At 41.6% G+C, this 26651-nt stretch overlaps 1 protein-coding gene across 1 annotated transcript in view; it reads right to left on the bottom strand.

Annotated features, from left to right (window-relative positions):
* The window catches only part of ZNF827 (zinc finger protein 827), a 165888-nt gene that overhangs the window by 57616 nt on the left and 81621 nt on the right, over positions 1-26651 (bottom strand). The window contains exons 7-8 of the mRNA XM_025204324.1: positions 14189-14437; positions 13434-13491 (exon numbers count right to left, since the gene is read on the bottom strand). Of these exons, the coding sequence (XP_025060109.1) occupies positions 13434-13491; positions 14189-14437 (307 nt within the window). The remainder of the gene's footprint in view (positions 1-13433; positions 13492-14188; positions 14438-26651) is intronic.

Genomic DNA, 26651 nt, shown 5'->3' with positions numbered 1-26651 from the left:
CCTGCCTATGCAGGGGGTCAGACTCGATGATCTCAAGCAAATCCCGGGACGTCTCAAGCAAATCCCGGGACGTCTCTCAAGCAAATCCCGGGACGTCATTCTCCCCCTGTACTCGGCCTTAGTGAGGCCGCAGCTGGAGTACTGTGTCCAGTTTTGGGCTCCACAATTCAAAAAGGATGTGGAGAAGCTTGAGAGAGTCCAGAGAAGAGCCACGCGCATGATCAGAGGTCAGGGAAGCAGACCCTACGATGACAGGCTGAGAGCCCTGGGGCTCTTTAGCCTGAAAAAGCGCAGGCTTAGGGGTGATCTGATGGCCACCTACAAGTTTATCAGGGGTGACCACCAGCATCTGGGGGAACGTTTGTTCACCAGAGCGCCCCAAGGGATGACGAGGTCGAATGGTCACAAACTACTTCAAGATCGTTTCAGGCTGGACATAAGGAAGAATTTCTTTACTGTCCGAGCCCCCAAGGTCTGGAACAGCCTGCCACCGGAGGTGGTTCAAGCGCCTTCATTGAACACCTTCAAGATGAAACTGGATGCTTATCTTGCTGGGATCCTATGACCCCAGCTGACTTCCTGCCCTTTGGGCGGGGGGCTGGACTCGATGATCTTCCGAGGTCCCTTCCAGCCCTGATGTCTATGAAATCTATGAAAGGATCCAGGGCACTACAGACCAGTCAACCTCACCTCACCCTGGAAAAATCATGGAGCAGATCCTCAAGGAATCCATTTCTAAGCACTTGGAGGCAAAAAAGGTGATTAGGAACAGTCAGCACCGATTCACCACAGGCAAGTCATGCCTGACCAACCTGACTGCCTTCTATGATGAGATGACTGGCTCTGTGGATGCAGGCAGACCAATGGATGTGTACCTTGATTTTAACTAGGCTTTTGATATGGTCTCCCACAGCATTCTTGCAGGCAAGCTAAGGAAGTATGGGCTGGATGAATAGACTGAAAGGTGGAGAGAAAACTGGCTGGGGCATCAGGCTCAGAGAGTAGTAATCAATGGCTCAGTGTCTAGTTGGCAGCCGGTATCGAGCGGACTGCTCCATGGGTCAGTCCTGGGGCCGGTTTTGTTCAATGTCTTCATCAATGACCTGGAAGATGGCATAGAGTGCACCCTCAGCAAGTCTGCAGATGACCCCAAGCTGTGGGGAGTAGTAGATACACTGGAGGGTAGGGCTAGGATTCAGAGTGGCTTAGACAAATTGGAGGAGGGTCAAGGGAAGAGATTATTCCCCTCTATTCAGCACTGGTGAGGCCACATCTGGAGTACTTTGTTCCATTTTGGGCCCCCCACTACAAAAAGGATGTGGAAAAATTGGACAGAGTCCAGTGGAGGGCAACGAAAATGGTGAGGGGGCTGGGGCACATGACTTCTGAGGAAAGACTGAGGGAACTGGGCTTACTTAGTTTCGAGAAGAAAAGACTGAGAGGTGTTTTAATAGCAGTCTTCAACTACCTGAAGTGGGGTTTAAGAGGGTGGAGCTAGACTGTTTTCAGTTGTGGCAGATGACAGAACAAGGAGCAATGGTCTCAAGTTGCAGCAAGGGAAGTTTAGGTTAGATATTGGGAAGAATTTTCTCACTAGGAGGGTAGTAAAGCACTGGAACAGGTTACCCAGAGAGGTGGTGGAAGCTCCATCCTTGGAGGTGTTCAAAACCCAGCTAAACAAATCTTTAGTTGGGATGATCTAGTTGGGCATGGTCCTGCTTTGAGCAGGGGGTTGGTTGGACTAGATGACCTCCTGAGGTCCCTTCCACCCCAAATTTTCTATGATTCTATGCCTATTTTTTTTAAACAGTAAGGATAAGTTGTTTGATTTTTAAAAGGCAAAGATGCCCTCCAAAGAAGAATAAATTTGGGATTTTTTCCTGGCAGTTTTTTCCAGTGACATAGCTATTTTTTTTTGTTTCCTGGAAAGGCATATAAATTCTCCTTTTGTCCTGGTTTCTTGTGCCTGGCAGATGCAATTCTAGATTCCCTGTTCCTCTCTACTTTCTGGAATTCTGCCCTCAGATCACAAATATAAGACTTTGCTGTGTCACACACATCATGTGTAGGTACAGGGTGGCCTTGCCAGTTCCTGCTTCCTGGACATCACAAGGCAAAGGGAGTACAGGTTTTCTGAGTCCAAGAATAATCCCATAAAGACAGTAATGGATAGCTGAGTGCTGGCTGGTGTTATGTGGAAAGACAACAAAAGGTGCTTTGCACTTCATTCCTGTTGGTCATCACTGACTAAGATACTAAGCATAGAACCAATGGCAAGTCTACACTCTCCACTCCTCCAGCACCAGTCCTCACCTTGGTTAATCTTATGTAATAGATGTGATTCAATTATATTCCCTAACCACTGAAGATTCAGTTTAGCAAGCCGAACTGCAACACACCATATTTCATTAATGCGACCAATTCATTTATTTTTCAATCTTCTAATCCTCCAAAGGATTAGAGCACCACCCTATACTTTAAGATGACATCATACACAACAAACAAATGCAGTTTACCAACTGGTGTACCTGTGAAAGGCCTTTCCATTCAGCCCATATGAACACTCAGGGCTAGTAGATTGAGACATTCCCTTCACTGAACCTCCCTAATTCTGGTCTCTTGCAGCAGATCTGCAACCAGGTGCATCAGAAACAACTAAAGATCATTAGACTGCTCTTGTTAGATGTCATCAGAGGTCCACACCGAGTCTATTCTCACTGTTCTCACCTAGCTGAGAGCATCCAAAACCATATCTTGCTTTGATTTCCAGGTTTATAGTGAATTGTGAATGTATTCAGATAATTTGTGAATCGATCTCTACAGGCACCCATCTGGTTCACAATTTCTAAGTATCAAGTTAATATGGATGATAACTCCTGGGGGCCTTCACAATACCTACACACTCAAATTTTGTAGCTCAATACTTGGTTTCCCTTGTTTTGATCTCCAAAAGTCATGATTCTGCACCTACCAAGTGCAGTTTATTCAACATCAAACTCTGAGGCATAACAGGTTACCACAAATAAATGGGATCAATCTGGGAATTTAGGTACAGCATGGCTTGGTTGAACTTTCTTCACTGACTCAAAGACTTTTTGGTGTTCCTCTATCCAGAGACAGACTCTTAAGATAGCTAATATAATGCAGCAACTTTCTCTGTGAAATTCTGCATCAATCTATCTCATATAGCATCTTAAAAGCCTCTGTGTCCCCTCCAGATTTGTATGAACTTGACAGTCCTTTATTCAATTTCTAGAGCAGATGCTCCAGACAGTCCTTGCTGATTGTGTGTCCTAAGAGGGCGATGTGAGTGACATTTGTTTCTTGCATGTTTAAATCAGAACCACAGAGAAATAGAGTTAGAAGAGACCGCCAAAGGATATCTAGTCCAACCACTTTAAATAATTTAGCTATTCCCACGCTCTATGGAATCAAACGAAGTAATCAAACTAAGTAAAGAAGTTTTTAGTTTTCAAAACTTGGGATGGATCATTTACTCTCATCTGAAACGTGAATTCCAGAATCCAAAAAGTATTCTGCACAATTGAAACAATACACAATGTGTCATATAGAAAGTTTTTTTTCTTGAGCCTCAGGTTCTTCTTTAATCTGTTGGTATCCAGATACCTAATCAAAACTACTAAACTATTTTGCGCCTGCCATTTTATCCAGGAGGTGTACTGTGTGAGGAAGCTGGCATCTGTCTACGAATTGAATTTCCTATAACCAACATATCCATAAGCTTCTGTCATACATGTTTTTTTTTCTCCAGTTACAATTGGGGATGCCTAAGGTGATGCTGACCATTCAATTGCCCCATCTTCCAGCATGCAACTTGGCTTCTCTTTCACTGCTCTCTGATATGCTAGGGGAACATGATGTGAGGGCTGTCCCCAACCCAGAACACTTTTTGGTTAAATACAATTGCTAGTCATAACTCTTCATTATTCTTAGGGAACACACTAGAATACCAGAAGACCAGCTGTATAAATCACTTCCTTTTCTTTGCCTTCTACCAAGTCATCCCTAGCTCTTTTACTGTGCAGTCATCCCCAGCTCTTTTACTGACCTTGCTGCTTCACACTTCTTGAGCTCTGACTGTGCAAGAGGCTTTGAGACATCTGCTACACTGAACAATGTCCCCATGGCTTATTGCCACCAGTGGTACTCCTTGTCAGTCACATTAATTGCTCAGAATTCAACCCTTCTGTTCAGTTTGAAAAAGCAACCTGATAAAAAACAATATTAAGTGGATATTTGTAACAGCAAATACTCCTAAAGGTTCATTGGGTTATTACTGAATGATGATGACTTGGTGTTATCACAACTTTATTCCAAACCATCACAGAGATCTTGGTCACTTTGTAAAGGCACCTCTGAGGCTTCAAGGATTCACATTTCTTTCTACCCACATCCGACAAAAGTATCCAAATATTCCTAGGAACAATTTTGTTCTATTAACACCCAAGAGTTCTTGCAATTCCTATGGACAAAATCTACTGGTGATGACAACAAAGCCACTGAAAGAGCATCTGCTGCTATAGCTATAATGGGTTAAGTCAGTTGTGGAGATGCAAGATATGCTGACAAGGAGGTTTCCTGCAGGCAAAACAAGATGACAGTTGCTGGTGACATAGAGGCAAAGGCCGTAGGGAGGAAACTGCCTTAGCAGAAGGAAGCTGCACCAAGAAAACCTAAAGTTGCTGGTGCAGGTATAAATCAAGATGACAAAAAGCTGTATTTTCTAAGCAAAACAGCCTCTTCACCCAGGCTTTTGCTGCCATAGCTATGTCAGAATAGGATATGTAATGTTTACCATACCTCTGTTTTTCATAGCTATACTGACATAACTCTATAGTCCTAAACTGGTCCTAACGTCCAGTAATGTGCAGACAGCCCAACTTCTCTTGGAGCTAAGTTTCTCCTGTTGTCTAGTACTTTGTTATTAATAGTCACCAATTTTTTCACTACTATTTTTCTTCCCTTACAGTTCTGGGCATTTTTCATAGAGCAGACTAATTTCAGACCCTAAATCCAAAAGCATTTTGGTTTTCAATCCATCAATGTCTCCAGGCATATAGCAGCATGTTTCTGGGCAGCTCTTCAAAATGGACATGCTAGAAGTTGCTTAATGGTGACACTACTACACCAACAACTTTAGGTTTTCCTGATGTAGCATCACTGTGCTTGAGGAATTCTCTCTTTACAGCCTTTGCCTTCATGCCACCAGCAACTGCCATCCAACTTGCAACCCACTCCAGAAACAGTGTCAGGACACTTGCCAAGAGCTTGCACCTGGACCTCCTCCAAATTTTTAGCTGCTTTGCTAATGATCATAATTTGAAATACTGTATTAAGTATAGAGAAGTGACTCAGAGGCTAGGAACTAACAGCTTAAGGAAATCCCAGGGGCTGTTTCCACATTTGTAACTCTATGTATTATCTGGCCCACAGGTGTATCTAGGATGTTATCTTCCTTTACCAGCAGGATATGAAGTTCCACTGACAAACCATTTATAAACTAACCAATAGCTTATAATTTTCTCCTGGCTTGCCTATGGGCATAGGCCCTTCTTTGCACTGCCAGTTCTAGATTCAATGAAGTTGGCTCAGCTTTACTCAAGTGTCAGAGGACATCCCGCTGAACAGTCTTCTCAATGCATTCAAATAACCATACAGGGGCTCCTCTTTCATCTTAGTGATTGCCATTCCTTCTGTTATTTCAAAAGGGCCAATACCACCTCACTTCAGTCATACAACTGTGTTGCAGTTGTCTGTAACGCCCACCATCTGCACTCGGAACCTATTCATGAGCCTGCTCATGAAAGGTTTTGGCATCATTATCCAAAAAACACTGTGAGGTATTGTGTTGCTTTCCAATTAGTCCATTCACTCATATGAAGCAACTGCTCCAAACCTGTCTGGTACTTGCGGAGTCCAGTGTCATCTGCATAACCAGTTAATTTCTTCTCAACCAGAAGTGCTTTTGTTACTTTGAAGCCACTGTTACCAGTAGTGATACTCACTTGTAGAGATCAACGCTTTATTGGGTCACTGCAAGTAGCAAGGCAGCATGCACAAATAAAAATCAACCTCCTTTTAGTGTTACTCATGCAAAGACTAAAACATAACCACAACTGTAAAAAGATATATCCCCATTTACTTGTGGAGGTGCTGTATGGTCCCAAAGTATGTTATGTATTTCTCTCAGTACCACATCCACAGAAGATGCAAACCTATTCATCTCAGCCTATGCAACCTGATTCAATTTTCACACTCTTAGCTCTGGGGGCCTGCTGTTCAACCTCCAGTGGGCTGGCTAAAATACTGCTAGCAGTTCCTGTTTAAGTGAGGGTTCACATGGGATTCAAACTGGTTTGAGTCTCAGGTGTTCAGAGCTAGCTATCCTATGTTCAAAGGAAGTACATCGTTGAAATCTCAGTCAGTGTTACGAACCCCCCTCCCTTTCTTTGATCCACAGAGAATGTGCAAGAGCCACAACACCAGTCTGTTTCAATCTTGAATTATGAATGTAGCTGGTTCACTCCCAAGTGTGATAGGGACAGCCATCACAGAGTTAGAGTGCATCTGGGCTGTTAAGTAGACAGGTATGCAATACAGGATGTCTGGAAGATGACTGGTTGAACAGGGTGGATGAATCTTAAGATGTTATTAGATTGGAAGAGTAGCCAGATGCTGATGGATTCAGGTCATCTTGGCAAAAATGGCAGTGGGGATCCTGGGAGAAGGTGTCTAGGGATGTCTGGAGTAAACTACTAGAGAGTAAGTGCAAGTGTTTGGCTGTCACTAGGCAGCAGGGGAAGTTGCCTGAAACTGTGTGGAAGTTTATAAGAATATTATTAAGTAGGAGGGAGCTGGCTGTGGGTAGCTGTGGTTGCATTGTATGGATGAAGATATCATGTTATGTGCAAAGGATGATGCAAAGGTGGAAACTGGGAGAGTCTGGAGTCTGTATTGGGCCTCTTGACTTCTGCCTCTGTCATTGTCTCCACTGCTCACTACTGTAGCCACCTAGTCCTCCAGGCTGCTCTTTCCCCATTCAGATCCAGCAGGGAAGCAGCGAAGCAGAGACAAAGAACCTACAAGCCTGTGCATTCAGCAGGCACTACACTACTCTCTGGGAGTAATTTTAGCAATAATAGGTTGTTCCTGTAGTCTAGTGTGTACATAACATTTCAGCTGGGCTGTGGGAACATGACAGTGCTGCCAGACTAGGGATGCCAGACACATAACCCTTCACTGTCCTTCATAATAATTATATCTTCAACAGATAAGAAAAACAAAGGCACTTTTCAGGGAATTTACATTGTTTTCAACAATGAAATGACTTTTGCCTCATTCTTGCCCTTCCTTTTAAAATTATTGCTGCATGCATTATGGATTATTATTATAAATAATGTTAAAGCAGTTTTTAAAATGTATTAACTGTTGTAAAGATTTTGAGTTGATATGAAGTCAAATTTGCTTGTGTCTATTAAACTCGTCTATAAACTTATTTCCTCTATCTATTTAGCATGGGTACGTGAACATTATGGATGCTAAGTTCAAACCAGATGTGAAAAACAAATCATGTCAAACTTGATCTCCTTCGACAAAGAAACTATTTGAGTGGATGAAGGGAATGCTGTGGATATAGTGTATCTGGACTTCAGCAAGGCTTCTGACAAGGTCCCACACAACCTTCTCATAAACAAATTGGAGAAATATGGGCTAGATAAAACTACTATAAGATCTAAAACTGCTATAAGATGGATAATTTGTTCAATAGCCACAAGCAAAGGGTAATTATTAAGGGGTCTATGTCAGAATGGCAGGAGGTTTCGAGTGGAATCTGGACCTGGTGCTGTTCAATGTGTTTATTAACTATTTGGATATGGGCATAAAAAGCTTCTTGAGAATGTTTGCAGATGACACAAAACTGGGAAGGATTATGAACATGTTGGAGGATGTGACCACAGTTCAGAAGGATCTTGACAGACAGACTGGAAAGTTGGGCTAGAGCTAACAGGATGAAGTTCAATGTGGACAAATGCAAGGTGCTATGCCTCATAAGGAATAATCAAAAGCACAAACATAAAATGGGTGACAGCACTATGAAAGAGGACTTGGGAGTCTTGGTAGAGTCTATAGTGTGATGCAGCTGCACAAAGGGCACGTGCAGTGTTAGGATGCATCAACAGAAGCATTTGATGCAAGACACTGGACATAATAGCGCCTCTCTACTCATCATTGGTTAGGTCTCATCTGGAGTACTGTGTGCAGTTCTGGTCCCCACATTTTAAAAAGGACGTGGAGAAGTTAGTGGGAAAGAGATGATAAAGGGATTGGAAGGGATATGAGTAGAGGCTGAAGGAGCTAGGCATACCCATCTTGTGGAAAAAAGCACTTAAGAAGGAACATAACACCAGCCTTTAAATACTCAAAGGGCTGCCATAAAGAGGAGGGGAAATGCCTGTTTTTTCTTGGTGCAGAGAGGAGGATGCAGACCAGTGGCTTGAAGTTGTAGCAAAGTAAGTTTAGACTGAATAACTGGAAAAACTTCTTCACTGTTAGAAGCAAGGCAGTGGAAAAGAATGCCTAGGGAAGTTATGGACTCTCCATCACTGGAGATGTTCAAGAAGCGGTTGGACAGTCACTGGTCAGGGATGATCTAGGTGTAACTATGTCTATGTTCTACTATGGGTATTTCCCAGGCTTCTTGGTTTTGCTGGCTGCCTCAGTCCCCCTTTCTGCTGCATATGTAAGGGTGTTTTTAAGCCTCCCTCAGAGGCACTGCGTGTTGGCTACTGCTAAGGCTGGGGACTTTGACTGAGGTGTACCAATGCGCCTGCTGGGACCAAAGCCAGAGGGTTGCTAGCTAGAGGGTCTTGCCCCTCTGCTAAGGTCAGACCGATCACCATATTTGGGATTAGGAAGGAATTTTATCCCATGGTCAGATTGGTATGGACTGTGGGGGTGTTTGCCTTCCTCTGTAGCAGGGGGTGTGGTCCTCTCTCTGGAATCTCTTTAGCATATATTGACAACATTTCATGGAAGCAGGACATTGGCTGCCAGGGGTCCCCTGCTTTACCGGTGGCAGGCTAGGATGTTAGGTCTGTGCTGTGTTTTGGAGTTGACAGTTGTTTTATGTAAAGTTTAGATTATGGATTGGATAGGGACAATCCTCCTTTAAGGAGGATATTGAACTAGATGACGAATGGAGGTCCCTTCCAGCCCTGATTTTCTATGATTTTAAGAAAAGGCCAGAGGAGTGAAATTTGAGCAAATCCTGTTAAGATACCAAAACATACATTTTGCTTCCAAAACCAACTTGGGATTTTCAGCCTCATAAAGCCAAGTATTCATGAGGCATACTGAGATTCAAGCTAGTTTTAACTTAGGTACAAGTCACATATATAATAAAAGTCCTTAAGTTAAGCTACATACCAAACCCAAGAGAGCATGGTCATTTGTGCCTTTTTATTTAGTGAATTAAATGCATAAATACTGCATAAAAGTGCTAGTTTTTTTGCATGCCTGTCCTGTACTATGTATAAGGCTCATTCAAACTAAGTAAATAAGCATTTGCTGCAGTATCCTTATTAAAGATTTCCTAGGCCACAAATACCCATCAAGACATGGTTCCATAATGCTGAAAAGTGCGATATCCAATTGCCTGGAGAAATCAAGGGCCTCAAGTGCCTATGCTCCTGATACAATGCATAGGTAAACTTGGGTGCTTCAAAGTGGGATTCACATCAGTTAACCTGTTGAGCAGGAAGCTACCTAGGCTAATCAATATAAAATGCTAAGGACAAAGCTGTATTTTAAATCCAGCCCCTCTGGGGTTTAGGAGCTTTGGAGTGTGCTACACAGAGGACCCTCCTTCCATTCACAATTCATAGCCCTGTACTGTCTTCTTGTAGGCAGGCGCCAGATCTCTGTGTGGGAGGTATCTGGTAATCACATGCTTCAGGGGATTCTGCAGGTCACCTGCACAAGCCAGGAAGAAAATTTTTCCCTCCAGAATGGTAAGGAACATGGGGACTTTTTTGCTGCGTTCTGAAGTGCAAGGGCCCAAGGCATCACTAGTGCCCCTGTCTCCTACTCTCTGCTTGTCTCACATTTATGTTTTGTTTTTATTTTTATAGGGTGTTTTGTCACTGCAGGGTGTAACAAGCCAAAACGGATACTCCTGTGGACCTTTTTGGATAATTCGTAAACTGGGAGGGGTAGGGAACATGTTTAGATGGCTCAGGAGGTCCCTTCCAGTCCTGTAGGAATCAGACCAGGAAATGCACTTTGCTTTGTAAAAATACAGGTGACTGAAAAGCAAATGGAAGAAGGCTCCCATTTATACAAAAGCTCAAAAAGAATTCAGCCAGGATGGGTGAGGCGATTTTCTCTTCTGTATGAGGGGATGCAAGCCAACCCCTCAAGTGAGTGACAACCACAAAACTGTAAGTTACATACAAACCTGTCCTGTTAAAAGTTGTTCCATTTTGTGTAAAAGAATAAAGATCCAAAGAGAAAGAAAGAAAACAAGCATGATTTGCTGCATAACCACAAGGTTAAGACGCTCATCTAGAGAGGAGGCTTTGCTTCCAGCCCCTGCTCAGAGAAGTATTTCAGTATTTCAGTGACTGAAGAAAAATACACGAACAGACTTTGGCGCAGGGGCTGAGGCCCAGGACCCTGCTTTCCTGGTTAAATGCCCTAATCACTAGGGCACAGTCACCTTTATGCTATCTTTTCTTTTTCGGAATTCTTTTCTGCCAAGTGGAACAGCTACACCCGGAGAATAAAGGCCCCTACCAGATATTACATTTGTTGTGGGTTAAAAGAGAGTGTCCTGCAACTATTTGTTACATGCCAGGCATTTGGGGAATCTATCCCATGATAAAAAATGTCAGACCAGCTTGCAAAAATGTTCACATATAACACTCGGCAAGCCATAGGTGCCCGCACTGCCAATTTTTATCAGGACACATGCTGCTGGCTTCGCTCACACTGGGTGCTGGCAAATCAGTATTGGGGAGCTCCCTGTTACATCGCTCACCCCAATATGGGTGGGCTGGTTCCACATTTAATATAACAACTTTGTGGCTGGTTTGTATCACAGTTTAATTTGAATGTGTGAAATCTTAAAGGCTCACAGTGCAGCCCAATGCTGGCTGCAGAGAGAGACTTTAATCTTGCAGTGCAGGGGGGAGTCCATCAGTTTCTCCCTGCAGGGATATTGAAAAGCCATGCTGAACAGCCCAATGCCAGCCTACACAGTGGGGCTTTAAGTCCCCATGTGTGGGACAGTCCCAATCTCTAGCTGTCAGCACACGCGCAGCACTACTACTACCACTTAACCCTCTTCCTCCTGTATTTTATGCAGAGCCCATCCATTAAACATGTTCCAAGACAGGGGGCTGTAGACTTCTGCCACTTCAGGCCAGAACTTGTGACCTGACTGTGGTCACGGGCCAAAAGTTTCTGCTCCCCACCCCGCCCTACACCCCCTGCCCTTCTGCCCTGCACCCCCATCTCCTGCACCCCCTGCCCTGGAGAGGCCAGCTGGCTGCACTCACCCTTGCTACATATTCCTGATTCCTCTGCAGTGAGAGGAGAGTAGATGTGGCAGACTGGAATTGAACAGTGGATGAGGAGCACGGCAAAGCTCCCCACCACCAATCCCTCATGTTGGATTGGACCTTTGTGGGCTAGATCAGACCTCTTTGTGGGCTGCATCTGGATGTCTCCAGATTTAGGCAGAGGCTAAGCAGGATTTTAAGGGTCTAAACTTTGGGCTTAGACACCTAAATCCCATTTTAGGTGCTTAAGCTTCTTTATGGCTAGAGCCCCAAGTCTCTATTGATTAGAGATAGATCAGGAAGTTCTTTCCATAAGGGTCAAAGTACAACAGAAAAGTAAGGCTGAAAGGGACCTTTGGAAGTTATCTAGTCCAACAACCTCTTGCCTGATCAAGGCAGGATCACCCCTGTCTAAACCATCCTAGACAAGCATTTGTCTAACCAGCTCTTAAAAACTACCAAGGACAGAGAGTACCCTTAGAGAGGTCAGGGGTCAATAAGCAGTGGGCAAAAATGATGCAGCTGGGTCCAAGATAGGTACTGCTTATGATCTGACCCCCTGTTGCTGAATTGCTGCCTCTGGGGTTGCAACCTGCCACTGAATGCTGTTACTGCTGAACTAATGACAACATCCTGGCTCTGTGGGCTGAATAAAATTGCTTGGAAGGCAAGACGTGGCCCATGGGCTGCAGGTCACTGACCCCTGCCGTGCTAATATTTAACCACCCTCATTATGAGAAAGTTCTTCCTTACATCCAGTCTACATTCCCATTGTTGCAATTTAAGATCATTACTTCTTGTCTTGTCCTCTTTGGCCACAGAGAATAGGCTATCACTATCCTTTGCATGTCTACCCTTCCTGTATTTGAAAAATGCTATCAAATTCCCTTTCAGTCTTCTCTTTTCCCAGTTCTTCCAACCTTTACACATGTTTTCTAGACTTCTAATCACATTTGTTACACTCTATTGGGTTCTTTCCAATTTATCTGTGTCTCTCTTGAAGTACAGAACCTAAAACTGGACATAGTACTCTAGGTAAGGTCTCACCAGTGCTGCACAGAGTACAAAAATCACTTCCCTGGATTTCCAAGTGATACTCTTGTTAATACAATCCAATATACTATTGATTTTTCTGTATCAAGAGCACACTGTTGACTCATATTCAGGCTGCAGTCGTGCTTTTATTTAAATGAAAGCAACCAATGAGCTTGTTCTCAACCAACACGCTATTATTTTTAGTTCTCCATCACCCCTACCAAATTTTCCTGACTGTAACTATGCATCAAAATGTGATATTAGCTCATACCTAATACAATCTGAATAGATTTTTACTGGAAAGAAAGAAGGGCCCTCTCAGGAGGACCAAAATGCTAAACTAATTTTTTATTTCAGAAGACTGAGACTGTCAGCATACTGAATATCAGGACCTGGGCCAATATGAGAAAAAGTATTAGTGGTCCAACAGTATGGTTTTTCTTCACTGAACAATTGTATCTGGAGTCCAGCTTCTTTGAGGTTATGCATCACTGGAAAATAAATTTATTTTTTAAGTGCAATCAATTAGGTAAGTCAATTCCCAATATACAGCATGTATAATTGACCAGGGAAAGAAAGAATCATTCAAAAGGTCACTGCTATGGAGGTTTTCTTCCAGGACAGCATCTTTTCATCCTATGGCCTCAAGATATGAGCTAATTTATAGCCAAATTTTTCAGCCATGTATTACACTAAGGAATAGAAAATTATTTGTAATATTTATATGTAAGGGTATGAGATAGCTAAGTTTGAAATGCAACGTAAAATAGACTTATGCTATTTATACTACAGACTTACAGGTGACAATGGACTTACCTAGTTGTGGTTCGAATGGTGTTATCTTTATTGTGATTGTGCTCTTTGCTCACCTTCTCTGCAGAAAAACAAACATAATTACAAAAACAGCATGAGTGCCCTTTCCCTGTTATAGATTTTTAATCATTGACTCTATTTTAATGCTTCCTAGGACTATACTACAGTATGGTAAAAACTTCTATCCAATGGTCAGGGCAGACTAAGAATACTAGTATCTTTATTTTAAATTGTCTTGTTAAATATTTTAGTAACACAGGTCAGTACAATATTTACAATGCACTTATTACATTAATTCAATTTATGGCTGAGATGACAAGCTTTACATGAGTTCTCAGCTACCTCCTTTCTTAAAGAATGGAAAACTAACCAAAAGGTATTCTGATTCTATGACATCAGGTGCTTATTTAAATGAAAACCACATACAGAAATTCTCCTTTATTTTTTTAAACCTGTTCTACCAACTGACAGAAATTATTTAATTAGCTTTCAAGAACATGGAACTGAACTCTGTCCTTTCCTATCCAGTTCAAATGTTATGAACCTAACCTGACCTACTCAACACTCAAAAAGCATATTTTCCATACCCAAAGAAATTCTTCCCAACAGTTTGAGGAACCTTTTGCATTTAGATGCAAAACTAGAAGAAAGATTCCTAATGCCTATTTTCAACTCTACTAGTGTTAAAATTTCATATAAAAATATGAAATTGTTAAATTCCTCTTATTTCTAGAAACAGCTACTTCAACAGTGTTTACCTGACAGTTGGAAGAGAAGCTCTGATGCCATCTTCACTGATATATCTTGGCTGAAGAGATTTCTATCGGGGAGCACTCGGCCCTCTGGTACCTTTTGTATGTGTTCAGTAATCTCTCGCCCTAATAAAGTGCTGTAACCAACATTTTGGCTGGGCTGACTGGGTGAAATGGAGGCCTGGGAATCATGAATGTCAACTTCCATTGGTTCTTCTTTAATCTTTACCATCTGGGTTTCCTTGTAACTTTCAGCTGCAAATAGTTATTTAAAAAAATAAAAACAAACAAACAATAACCAAATTGCTTAATTTGGTTACATATTGTTAAAGCACACCTGTAGGAACAAGTACTAGATTTCCATATTACAACATAGGACGTCAGGAATAATGGTACCAAATGCAAGTGGCGGAGGATTACACTGCTGGCCTTGGGATTTAGAACTTCGGCATTTTTAAAATTGCAATCAGAGTGCTGATTGGTTAGAAAATTAAATAAGTCACATTTTAAAAATCTAACAGGCTTGTAGGTTCTCTGCTTCCTTATTCTTCTTTTTAAGCTAATTTACTATAATTGGTATAGATACCATTTTTTACAATATTACAAAACTACGGTACCCTTCCCGCCCAACAGAAATCCACGCATCCAAATCACAAATCCAACCCTCCCCTTTTCTGCCTTCAAACAGTTTTTTCTGTTATTTATGCTAAGAAAATAAATAGATTATCTAAAAAAACAGCTCCTACTTCAAGTTTCTACAGTACAGCAACAACTAGATTATTTGCAGGTGCTGCTCAGCACTCTGGTCTGGTTACAGGGCTATGTGACCACGACCCTTTGCAATACGAGTTTCCTTTCACTTCAAAGGTGGCACTCCAAGGCACCCCAAAATACCTATGAAGTAGGTGAATTCCTCTGAAATGCAATTTCACGTCAAGAACCCAAACTAGGAGCTGGTTCAACTCTCACTTAGGTGTTTTAAATTTTAATCAAAAGTTTAAAGGAGATGATGAGGGCTAAGGAACTAGTAACATTCAGCAAAGAGTAAAAGAAAAAAAAGAGGAGGATGCTCACCTTCTCTTATGAAAACTGAGCAAAATTTATCTAACTTATTCTCACTTTGAGTTTGGTAACAGGTGGTGATATTTGAAAATGGCTTTGTATCAAATCGAGCTGCTGAGAGGACAGCTGTTCTCATGGGGGAATGCCCCAAACAGAATTATGACCCTCTTGTGCTGGATGCTGTCCAGAAACTTAAGAAGTTGTGCTTCCTGTGTAGAAGAGTTTTCAATTTAAGATGACAGGCAATACGCAAGAGTGTAAGAGAAGGATATAGTCAAGATACATGACCTGTAGAAACGTATAAGGGTGCTTTGTCCATGTAGCACTCTTCCTACACACACATGACAAAAATCACTATTTTGCTAGCTTAATCATGTCTGAAGATACATGTTTTTACCTCATTTTATCATGTTACTTTGTTTTATCGTGGTAAATTAAACCACCTCTGACATGTTTTATTTTTAGCGTGGGAAACTGTGCCAATGGGATTATTTTTATCGTAATTCATGTTTGCTTTTTTTTAGATTTAAATTAAAAAGATATTAACAGCACAAAAGCTCTTTAGACAGAAAGACATACAAAAAACTAGAACTCTTGGTTTCAAAATGATACCTTTTATTAGACCAACAGGGAAATTGCAAGAAAATTGTCCTACCAAGTATACCCCTTTACACAGAAAAGGTTTTTTTCTGTAAATGTAAAGTGCTATAGGTCATACCACTATAAAATGCCTTGTAGACACACTTACTCCAGTGTAAATATCCTTTTTTTCAGTTTACCTAATCTTGCTTGGAAGGGGGTTAAACCGGTAGTTTCCAAACTATGGGGCAGGGTCCCACATAAATTCAATTACTACTAATAGGCTTGAAGCAAGAATGAGGCCACAGTGATTACAAGTTGCGTGGAAGCTTGGCCACAGCCCAAAAAAGTTTGAGAACCACTGGAGTAAAGTTAAACAAAACGAAACCAAAAAAAGAGACTTTTTTTTTTTTAACCAAAACGTGGAGTAACCATGTGGAGGGTTTTACCAATATAAATGTACCTTTAGACAGAGCTGACTGAAATTTTCTGTCAAAATCATTTTGATAGAAAATGCAATTTCCACAACAGTTAACTTTTTTGGGTGAAAATTTCAATTTTGATGATTTTCTTAACTTTATGGTCGCAACAAGATGAGCGCAGCTGTTTGGTTCCCTGGGAACAACTAGCAGCAGGATACCTTGTGCTGCTGCTAGTTGCCCTTGGGGAATACCTGTACCCTGAATCAACATGCTTTGGCTTGACAAATTTACCTGAAACAAAACTTTTTGGTTTCATTAAACTGCATTTCTCTATTGGGCCATGCTGTTTCACAGGTGTTATCATTCAGGCCAACATTCCCTCTCACAGGCTGGACCCCCTGTCCAGGCCATATGTTCTGTGATGCACTTCTGTTCCTTCCTTCCAATCAAGCTGCATTGTGCACCAGGAGAGTCTACACTACTGCAAGTGTATCATGAGAAATGTAGTCTGCCCAGGAGTCTGGTCCAGGGAAGTAAAGAGGAATGGTGCTCATGCACAAGACGAGGCATAAAGTCTAGGAGAGACTGTGTAAATGATGGGTTTGTTGAAGGTCTGCACCCAGGAAATTTACCAGAGTTGCCAAGAAAATAAACTGTGCTGCAATCCACTGGGACCAAAGCATCTCAGAACATATGGGCATATGGACTGAGGCTGCATATACAAGTTCAAATGATCTGGGAAAATTCTCCTGGTTTTGGTTTCCTGGTAGAGAAACTTATCCAAAGACCCCGGAACAAACATGTGAATGCTGAACTGCTGAAAAGCAGAGAGCTTGCAGTGCTGATGCTGCACAGCCAGGGAGCCATGTGCACACATTTCAGCATGCTCAGCAAGCTCCCTCAGTGTGCCTAGAGACAGATGTCAGCAGTACACAAGGGCAGCACTGATTGGCTCACTCGGACTGCTCAGGGTCTTTGCAGCATGTGAGAATTATAAGTGGGGTGTAGTCTGCTCTCTGCTCAGCTGAAGCAGTAAAGTCCAGCCCAAGTGTGCTATGGTTTCTCTCAGAAGAGAACATGTACAGACACTAGCTCTCCCAGGAGCAATTTAATCCTGGTTGTCTCCCAGTTATTTTTCACCTGGAATGGCCATTTTTGCTCTCAGAGAAAAATTCTGAACATGTGTACACTTCTGGTTTCTATTAGAAGAACAACTGTCCCATGAGAAACTGAATGTCTGTAAATGGCCGGAGATCCAACACAAGCAGCCTTGTGCAGATGTAAACAGTGGAAGGTCAGCCACACCTATGACAGCGGCCCAGAATGCTAGTTGGTATAGGCAGCAGGTGATCAGAACTGCCGCATCCAACCGATGTACCTGGCAAATGGGTTTCAGAAACACTAAGGAGAGGGGTTTCTTTGTCTGACAATCCTTTCTTTTAAGCCTTAGGAAGCTACAGATGTGATACACAAAACAACGTCACTACAGCCATTTAATTTCAGTTCAGAAAGAAAATAAATTCACTGGCTCAACTAACTTTGATTATTACACAAATTTTGCCGTGTCCATTTGGCCCCTCCTTCAATTAACAAGTCACCAATTTCCCTTTTTATCCAATACCACCAACATATCAAGCTTTGCTGTCTATTTTACCTTAAATTAGTTAATAGTTAGAAAATACTCTGGGGTTGTATAACATGGTTCAGTCATTCATGATGCCATATCACCCCAACTTAGTCCAGTAACCTTTCTATGACTAGGGCTGACATGATGTTTCCATACAAAAGAGATTCACTTCACACAAGATCAAGCAGACTCATTCATTGAGTCCTTTTTCATTTCCTGTTTTGTTTTTTCCATTTAAAAAAGAGAAAAAGAAAAAAAGGCTTCATCATTTGCAGCACTGAAAGAAATGAAGCTAACAGTTAAATGCAGATGGGGATATTCCAAGAATTATTTACATGAAATATTCTCTCTCTCTTCTTTTCTTATAACTCTTGACCTTTAAAAAATGCACAAACATTGACAGAAATCTTTAACATCCATGATCTCCCCAACACAATTCACTCTTAAGACTGCTCAATGGAAGGCAAGCTAGAAATGTAATTGAACAGTTTTGCTCTATCAAGCATATTTCTTTTCTTTCTTTAAAGCTTTTGTCAAGCTATTATAATAAGCCACAGGAAACTGTATCAACATTGAATGGCACAAAAATAAAATGCTGTGCTTTAAAAGTGAACTTGTATCTTCGAAGGCCTGCATCAAGTATCATCATCAATCAAAATCTCAGGTAACTCAGCAAATAAGCGTGCTCCTCGGATGTCTGACATCCAGAGTTCCGGGATCAGGCTCCAAATTTAGGTGCAGAGTCAAACTGACCTTCGCTTCTCTGCCTCCCTTTCAAAATATTCATTCTATTTTTGGTTCTCCTCCACACAGATTAATACCCTGTCCTGCAAATACTTTTGACTGGGACACACCGAGACAAGTCTGGTTGAGACAAGCTGGCAATAATACCACAGGGTTGCTGTCTCACGATCAGTTGACATTTCCACAGAACCAAGCTAAATTTACCCATTAGAGATATTTGTCTGTTCCATTCCTATCTTGCTGGTCCCACCACAACCTCTCTAGGAAAAAGCAGACATGAATCACATCTTAGTCTTTTCTAACAACAGAGTAATAATAAAAAGGGACTCGATCATAGTTTTATTGAAGACCTGAATGAAGGAAAGCACATGGCTTATGCTCAGTCATAATATGGTCCCTGCCTGCCTTTTGTCTGGGGATTGGATATTGAGCCAGCTTTATACCTACCACAGAGTACTTCTTCTCTACCCCCTCAGCTGCAGCAGACTACATGTTGGAGAAGAAAGCAAAGTCCCCACCCACCTCTGCAGAGAAAAGAGCGGTGAGCCCTTGGAGACTATCTTCCCTTCTGTGTTATAGACAATAATTATGGAAATAAGGAGCAGATTACCGTTTATTCCCCCTACGCAGGTGTTTAGCATGACCATAGTTGGGCCTGGTCTTATTAGGTGTGAGGCTGGCACACGGAAAGGATTGTAGGATCAAATGTTTAAAATGGCAATGATATTGGATTTTTTCTCTTACCTTTCTGCCCTACTCAAACAAGTGTCTATGGCCAAATACCTTTAAAAACAGCTGGTCTGCTCTTCATTTAAAAGAAGATCGGATGAAGCATCGGGGAAAAAATACTGCAGATTCCAGGCCTCGTACTGGGAGGTTAAGAAGTTTTCTCTGTTGCTAACTTACGAGATAGTCAATTAATTTAACAAAAGAAGGGAAACTTATTGCAGCTATGGAAGTACTATATCAAACCACAGAAGAGCTCTTCTTTTACACAAGTGCAAGCCTTTTAAATGAGATGAGCGATACACCCTTATGTTCGACTCTTTACACCAAGAGACACTATGTTCCACAACTGCTACAATGATACAGGGCTTCACAGGACTCATTTTGGGATGAACTGTGCTTACTACAGGTTCCAGGTACTTTTGTGCCCACAAAATCAGGAATCATAAATTCATTTAGTAAGAAGAGGAGCACCCTAACATATATAGGGTACAGGAAAGAGCATTCAGCTTGCAATTGCCCAGGCAGCAGGGCTTGAGAGCTGTGTAGAAGTTTGTTCTCCAGACATGGCCCCTACTCAGTTTAGGACCACTACTAACTAATTGCAGAAGACAGGGCAGGGTGGCACCTTAATTAGTCTGTAAGATGCCACCTTATCCTGCCTTCTGTCTAATTTCAGACTGCAATAGCTATCCACCTCTCTTAACTAATTTCAGAAAGAGAATGAATGTAAAGCTTCTTCCATTAAAGGTTGGGCTACCACAATGCAATAGATAAACAAAATAGGGAAGGGGAAAAATAATCCCAAAAGATTTCCCTCCAATAAATCAGTCCTCCACTACCGCTAGGATTTCACTGCTTCCATGACATCCAAAAATAGCAGTAGACACCAATTCATAAGCTGTCAGTTTGTAAAATCCACCAATGTTAAGTTACTAGGAACAACATAAACAGCCTTTTAGAACATGTCTAAGAAAGTATTAATGTCATTTTTACAAGGTCAAGGAAAATATGGAGCTTTTTCCTATAAAAAAAGATAAAATAAGCATGCCATGCTGGCAGATTTCACATTTCGCAAAGAGCCAGAGTGCAATGGCATTTGCTCCTAACTTTAAATTTTAGTCCCAGTAAGCTCAAAAACAAACAAAAAAGCCATTATTTAATACAAGGAAATGAATACATTTTTAGTGGCTCTGAAGCGCATTTCAGCTGTAGACATCCCAGCATTTCACACAATGCACACACATCATCACACCAATTTCAAAAATGGGGAAAATGAAGCTCAGGGTTTCAGAATCAGATTTGCAAAGGTGACTTTTTGCAGCAATGCAGATGTGACGACTCCGATTTGAGCATGCACACACCAATACACATGCTCATATCTAAGAACAAGTCAGCGGTTGAAACGCACAGAATCTGGCTGAAAGTGCTTTACTCAAGGTCACTCAGTCAATTTGTGTTGCACCCAGGGAGAGTCACTCACCGAGCAGGGAACTGGTTTCTCTAATTCCTCATACTATGTACCACCCAGTTTTATTATATTGCTTCCATACAACACACAATAGTTATCTTTATGTGTATATTAATACTATTTTCTTATATGGCATCTTCCTTAGGCAATCAAGTTCAATGGTTAAGGATGTGGTCTGGAAGTAGGGTACAAACAGAGGACCAGAAGCCAAAGGCAAGAACTAAAACATCAGTTGAGGACAAGGAGCCAGGACACAGAATGAGACAGAAACCACAGAAGAAACTGGAGGTCTGGAGTGGGGCTCAAGGCAACTGCAGATGCTTTGCAAACCCCAGAGCTCCTGCTCATAGCAGCCAGTCCCCATAGGGCCACCACACCTGTGGTTACCAGGGCCCAGCTGAGATGTTGGGCTTGTCTGGTAATTGCTCAGAGGCCACAGATGGGAACGACTCTGGTCTAGGCTGATTGCTAATAACCAGAAAGCCTAACAATCATTTATTTAAAAACCTAGTCATTATACATACGATGGATAAATCTCTGGCCATGATTTTCTCCTGCTTATGCCCTATAAAACAGAATTTACCTAAAAAAGACCTGATTCTCAACTTACACCAATCTTACACTGATTTCAGTCAGTGGTTACGTATACATATTTTGCGACAGAATCTGTTGAACACAGATCGGCCTCATCAGCCATCTCGAGACTCACAGATAAGACAATCATGAAAGACAATCATCCTCGACTCTGAGGGATTGCCGAAGAAGACATATACATACTGATGAGAATTTGAAAGCAGGTCTACATAGTTATTATATCACAAACCATGTGATCAAAATTGATGCTGCACATTCTTCAATAGGCTTCCATTGTTGAAAATGAAAGTATTAAGTCATTCAGCCTTCTCATCTTGATTTAGTTTGTAGAGTAATTAAAAAAATTATACCCCAAACCTAGAACCTTCAGATCTGATTATCGAAGGCCTGAATTATTCAGCATGTTGTCACTGGGATGTTAGTTGGGTTCACATGCCAACTGGCAACTTTGGGGAGGGAAGAGAATCTTCCTTGTATGTCTGTTAAATTGGACCTGTGAATTAGTTTTCACAATCAAGTCGACAGGGATAACTAGTAGGTCAGCTTGTACTGACTCTTCAAAAGCATTCAATATGGTGAATCAGGCATTTTTTAATGCTAATTGTTCTGATTCACTAGAAATAAACATGCCCTAAGACAGTTAAATAAAACCTTAGAGGTAGGAAACAGTTGGTGAGCCCTGGAGGTTCTGCTTCACAGCCACAACAAGTAACATCTGACGTCCCCTAGGGCTTTGTGCTTTATTCCTCTGTATTTTTTTTACTGATATTTTATGTAAGGCAATGTTGATGAGGCAGAATCAATACAACTGGATTTTGTATAAAAATAAAATAGTAAAAAGGCTAACATGTACTGGAGATGAAATTCAGAAGTCCCACGCTGGAACATTTTGTAACTAAAGACTCAATTTAGTAACAACTAGAGCTCAAAAAAACAACAAAGAAAAGTGAACCATCGACAGGGCACAGCAAATTAAAGCAACCGGAGTGTTTGGACTGGCCATATCCAAATTTACTTTTTTTTTTCCAATAAAAAGATTGGGTACTTACTTAAAAGATTTGTTGCAGGACTGTGAACAGCTTAATATTCTCTAAATGTAAGTAAAAAATGTAAATAAAAATATGCAGCAATGAGTGTTATTGCTCATTAACCACACCCAAATCAATCAGCTTCTCTCTTAATTTCAGGAAATAGCTACTGAACTTCTGAAATCTTCGTGGCAACTTATACTTTCACAATAACTTTGGCTCTTATCCTCCTAACCTCGTGACCCCACAGATCTGTGTGGGCAAAAGGAAGAAGGGGAATATAAAGGTGGCTTCATGCTAACTTTTTATCTCCTAGATTATGATAAGGACAACATCTGTTCTTATCATAATTTAGAGGATATTCCCTTCTTCCATGGGTTTACACAGCCTGCATTCAGCTCCGACCACAGACTCTCCCTGTCCAGCACAAGACTACATCAGGGATCAGGAGGCATGAAGCCATACAAGGAACATTCCCTCCACCACCAGGAAATCTTATACTAGTTGGATTCCATACGACCAGTCTCACCAGCTTTGCGGTTCTTCTCTGCTGGCTGACCAACCATAAAATAACAACAGCAGCCTTAAAAAACAGGGCTCTTGCTTTTTGTTTAAACTTTTCATTGAAATTTTATTAAGTTACATGTAGACTGTAGATGTTACCATTTGTTATTACACCAAATGACCTCACCTTTTAAATTAATGTTTTTCATTAGATGTCAAGATTACTCTTACATAAAAAGGCGAGGTCAATTAAAATATCTTATCTAACCTATTTAAAGATATATTATCTTTTAACATCCACTAAATTTGAAGCTCTATTCTATTGTGATTTATAAGCTTTTACCCCTTTATGACTATGAACTTTTCCAACTAGTGCCTCTTTGGCCTCTGTATAAAAAATTCTGATCTCACAGACTTCAAAGAGATGTCAGCAAAGTGTCACTTTTTCCAGATGCCCTGCTGAGCGGAATTCATGTCATCTGTCTTCCTTAGCCTCCAGGCCCTTCATACAAGGCAAGGTGACAGTAGCTGGCATGGAGAAGCATGCTTCCCTGGGGGCTGGCACATATTACATTTATGGTGTGACTAACATGCTAATCATGCCATAAATAGCAACATGCCACAAGTTCATCAAATTTATAGGACCGTAAAATGGCAAAACAGCCACAAATATATTTAACAAAAATATTTAACATCTTTGTGGCTGGTTTGTATGGCACTGTAAACGGTGTGTGTGGTATGCCCCATCATCCTGATGCTAACAGTCTGGAATTTGGCTGGGGGCTGCCACAGTCCTAACGTTGACAATTGCTGATTGTTCTCGGGATCAGGCTGTCCATGCCTGATCCACCTAGCTGAGTGCTGGGATTGGACATGCAGCAAACCAGGGGTCCAGGACAAAGCTACCACCGGTCTGGTCCACAGGATCAGGCTGGGAGCAGCTCCACAGTGGCATGATTGAGATCTAAGAAATTCCGAGCCTTATTCCAAACATCGTGATTTTGCCACGTACATCTGCCACGACAGGATGCACGATATTTGAAATGGGCATAAAATTCCTCGTTTTGGAACTACCCTCAGCCACCAGACAGGTGGCAGTTTTGTCCTAGACCCTGAGGTTGCCCCATGTCTGATCCCAGCACTCAGCCAAAGTCACCATTATTTTAAAGTCTGCCTGAATGGATGCTGGGGGCTTCCTCTGAACAATCATAGCCTGACATGCTATGTGGTTAGGCTACTGACAGCTTCCCTGGCGGTAAGAAGACATCTTATTGGGAAGGAAAGAGACGCACCCATGAGGCTTATCCCACAGGAGGACCAAAGGCCATTCAGATTCTCCTCCTAATGTAGCAAATGTTGATCGCTTCGCTTCCCTGTGACAACCTGCTACCAGAACACAGATCACAGGCTCAAAGATCAAGAGTCAGCACTCAGGTATCTTTATTAGCAGATACTGTGATGTTACAGCACATCAGCCTTCTGGTAATCAGCAAGAAACGCAACAGGGTTTGTCCGTCCAGCAGCCCCACTGCGAAGAGCAGGCACCTTACATGTACTTTTATACAAATTCATACAACACGTAACCAGTAACAACAAAGCACACTTAGCTTACTCCCATATATGGAACCCCTAACTTACACAACTGTGATAACTACACTGCGAATTGTTACATTATTATTTTCAATGTGGTTTGCATTACTGAGCAACTGGCATAGGCTCCTGCAGCTGCCAATCTGTTTGTGACTTTCTCCTGCTATAGCCTACAGCAAGTTGCTATCTCTTACTAACTGGAGAACAGGGTTTGGGTTGAATTCGGTTCTTGTTCTTAGAAAATCATATCTGTGTGAGAATCCTGATGAATGACATTGCTATACTGACTAAACACTGACTTCTGTTTTCTTGTGGGTCAAGATAGAACTGCATTCAGGTTTCCATATGTTCCACATTATTTTGCAATTTGGGGGTAAATATATTTGGCTGTTTTGACTGGGGAGACAGGAGAAGAGAGATATCTCCTAGATCTATTAGATTTTGTGGGACCAAAAGACTTACATCTGTCTCACAAGTAGATGGTATCTCTGCCTAGGTCCGGGGTGGGGAAATATTTTGGGCAGAGAGCCACTTACTGAGTTTCTGCAAGCCACCGAGGGCCACATGACAGGCAGCCCAGGGGACATAAATATTAATTTTCTAAAATTTTTAGGGGCCCCATGGGCTGGATTGAATGGTCTGGCGGGCCACATCCAGCCCCTGGACCTCATTTTGCCCACTCCTGGCCTAGGTAGATAGTGATTTTAATGTTTGGTATCTGCCAATCCAAAGGAAAGGTGGCTCATGCTTAGCTGTTCTGTTTGCCCTTCACAAAGACTACATTCAGATCTTCCCTCCTGGATTTGTTTACATTCTTCTTGTGATTTAATAAATGTGTGGGGTTTTTTTACATTTGTGGGAAAAAGACAAACCTAAATCCTCATTGTTACTTCCACCTAGGTGACTAAGAGGCCTGGTCCAAAGACCACTAAAAGGAAACAAAATTGATTCTCCCAGACTGTTGGGATCAAGTCCTAAAAAGGAAGGACCTAAAAATCTTTATATTCAGGATTCAGACACTGAAAGTTGGCAGAGACTTAAAAAAGAATGTATTTTTGAATTGTTTCAAACTTCTAAAAGCATGCAGACACAAGTGTTATCAGATTTCTGTTGTACTATAAACTCATCAACACTAGCTCAATTTTATATTTTTATCATATGAGATTTAGAAAGAAGATTCGTTTTCTACTGTATCATTATATTTCTATTTTTAATATAGTGTCTACTTCAATTTTCTCCATCCCATCCTGTTCTTCTAGGTCCTTGGAGAGGCCTGGATGAGGAGGTTGGGAGGAGCCTTGTCTCCTGAAAAATACATGCTGTAGCTCAGCACTGCCGACTCCTCCAGCTTCCACTGACATTTTTCTGCCCCTGCACCCCCATGTCTTCCGGAGCCTGGATGGCTCCTGCTACTACTAGGTTTCAGTTTTGTCCTTCCTCAAAGCTGTCATCTTTTATTGATTGTTTGTCTTCTGAACTCTCCCTAGGTCCTGCAGAAAGTCTTGGTCAAATGCTTCTTATATACTGAGCTCCTAAAGAAGGGTGAAGCACTTGCTGCTTCCAAAGCCTCATGAAGAGATCCAAAGTATGAAGGAAAGAGCTCCTACCCCATCCCCCCAGCTCCCTTGCCAGGATACCCTCACACTAAGGTATCTAGATAGTTGATCATATGGGTGTTATAGATGAATAGGTGATTTTTAAAATTGCCAGTCTCTCTTTAAACTAAAGCATCGCTATACAAAAAATGTTAATGCGAGGTAAGCAAAGATGGGAATTATAGCATGTCAGCTACACTGAGAGAACTGCCCATATATACATTTGCTCTGTGGTGGGCAGTAGCTTGCTCCTCAGTCAATGAAAGCAGAGAACTATCTCACATTTACTCTGCGGTAATAGCATGCACACAAACAATTACTGCAGTATAACTAACATACTCTTAGATTCACATCCTAGCTTCCATTGTGGTCCTGATAAATTATTTAAGCAGTCATACTCTAAGAATATTACTTTGCATATTGTCAAAGATTATTTAGCAAATCACCAAACAGGGTTTTTCATGAAAAGTTTCATAGTTTCATAGTTTCTAGGGTCGGAAGGGACCTGGGCAGATCATCTAGTCCGA

Source organism: Alligator sinensis, unplaced genomic scaffold (genome assembly GCF_000455745.1).
Source record: "Alligator sinensis unplaced genomic scaffold, ASM45574v1 scaffold169_2, whole genome shotgun sequence".
NCBI classification, from domain to species: Eukaryota; Metazoa; Chordata; order Crocodylia; family Alligatoridae; genus Alligator; species Alligator sinensis.
Note: the sequence above shows the minus strand (reverse complement) of the source record. Positions and strands in the feature narration are given on the sequence as shown.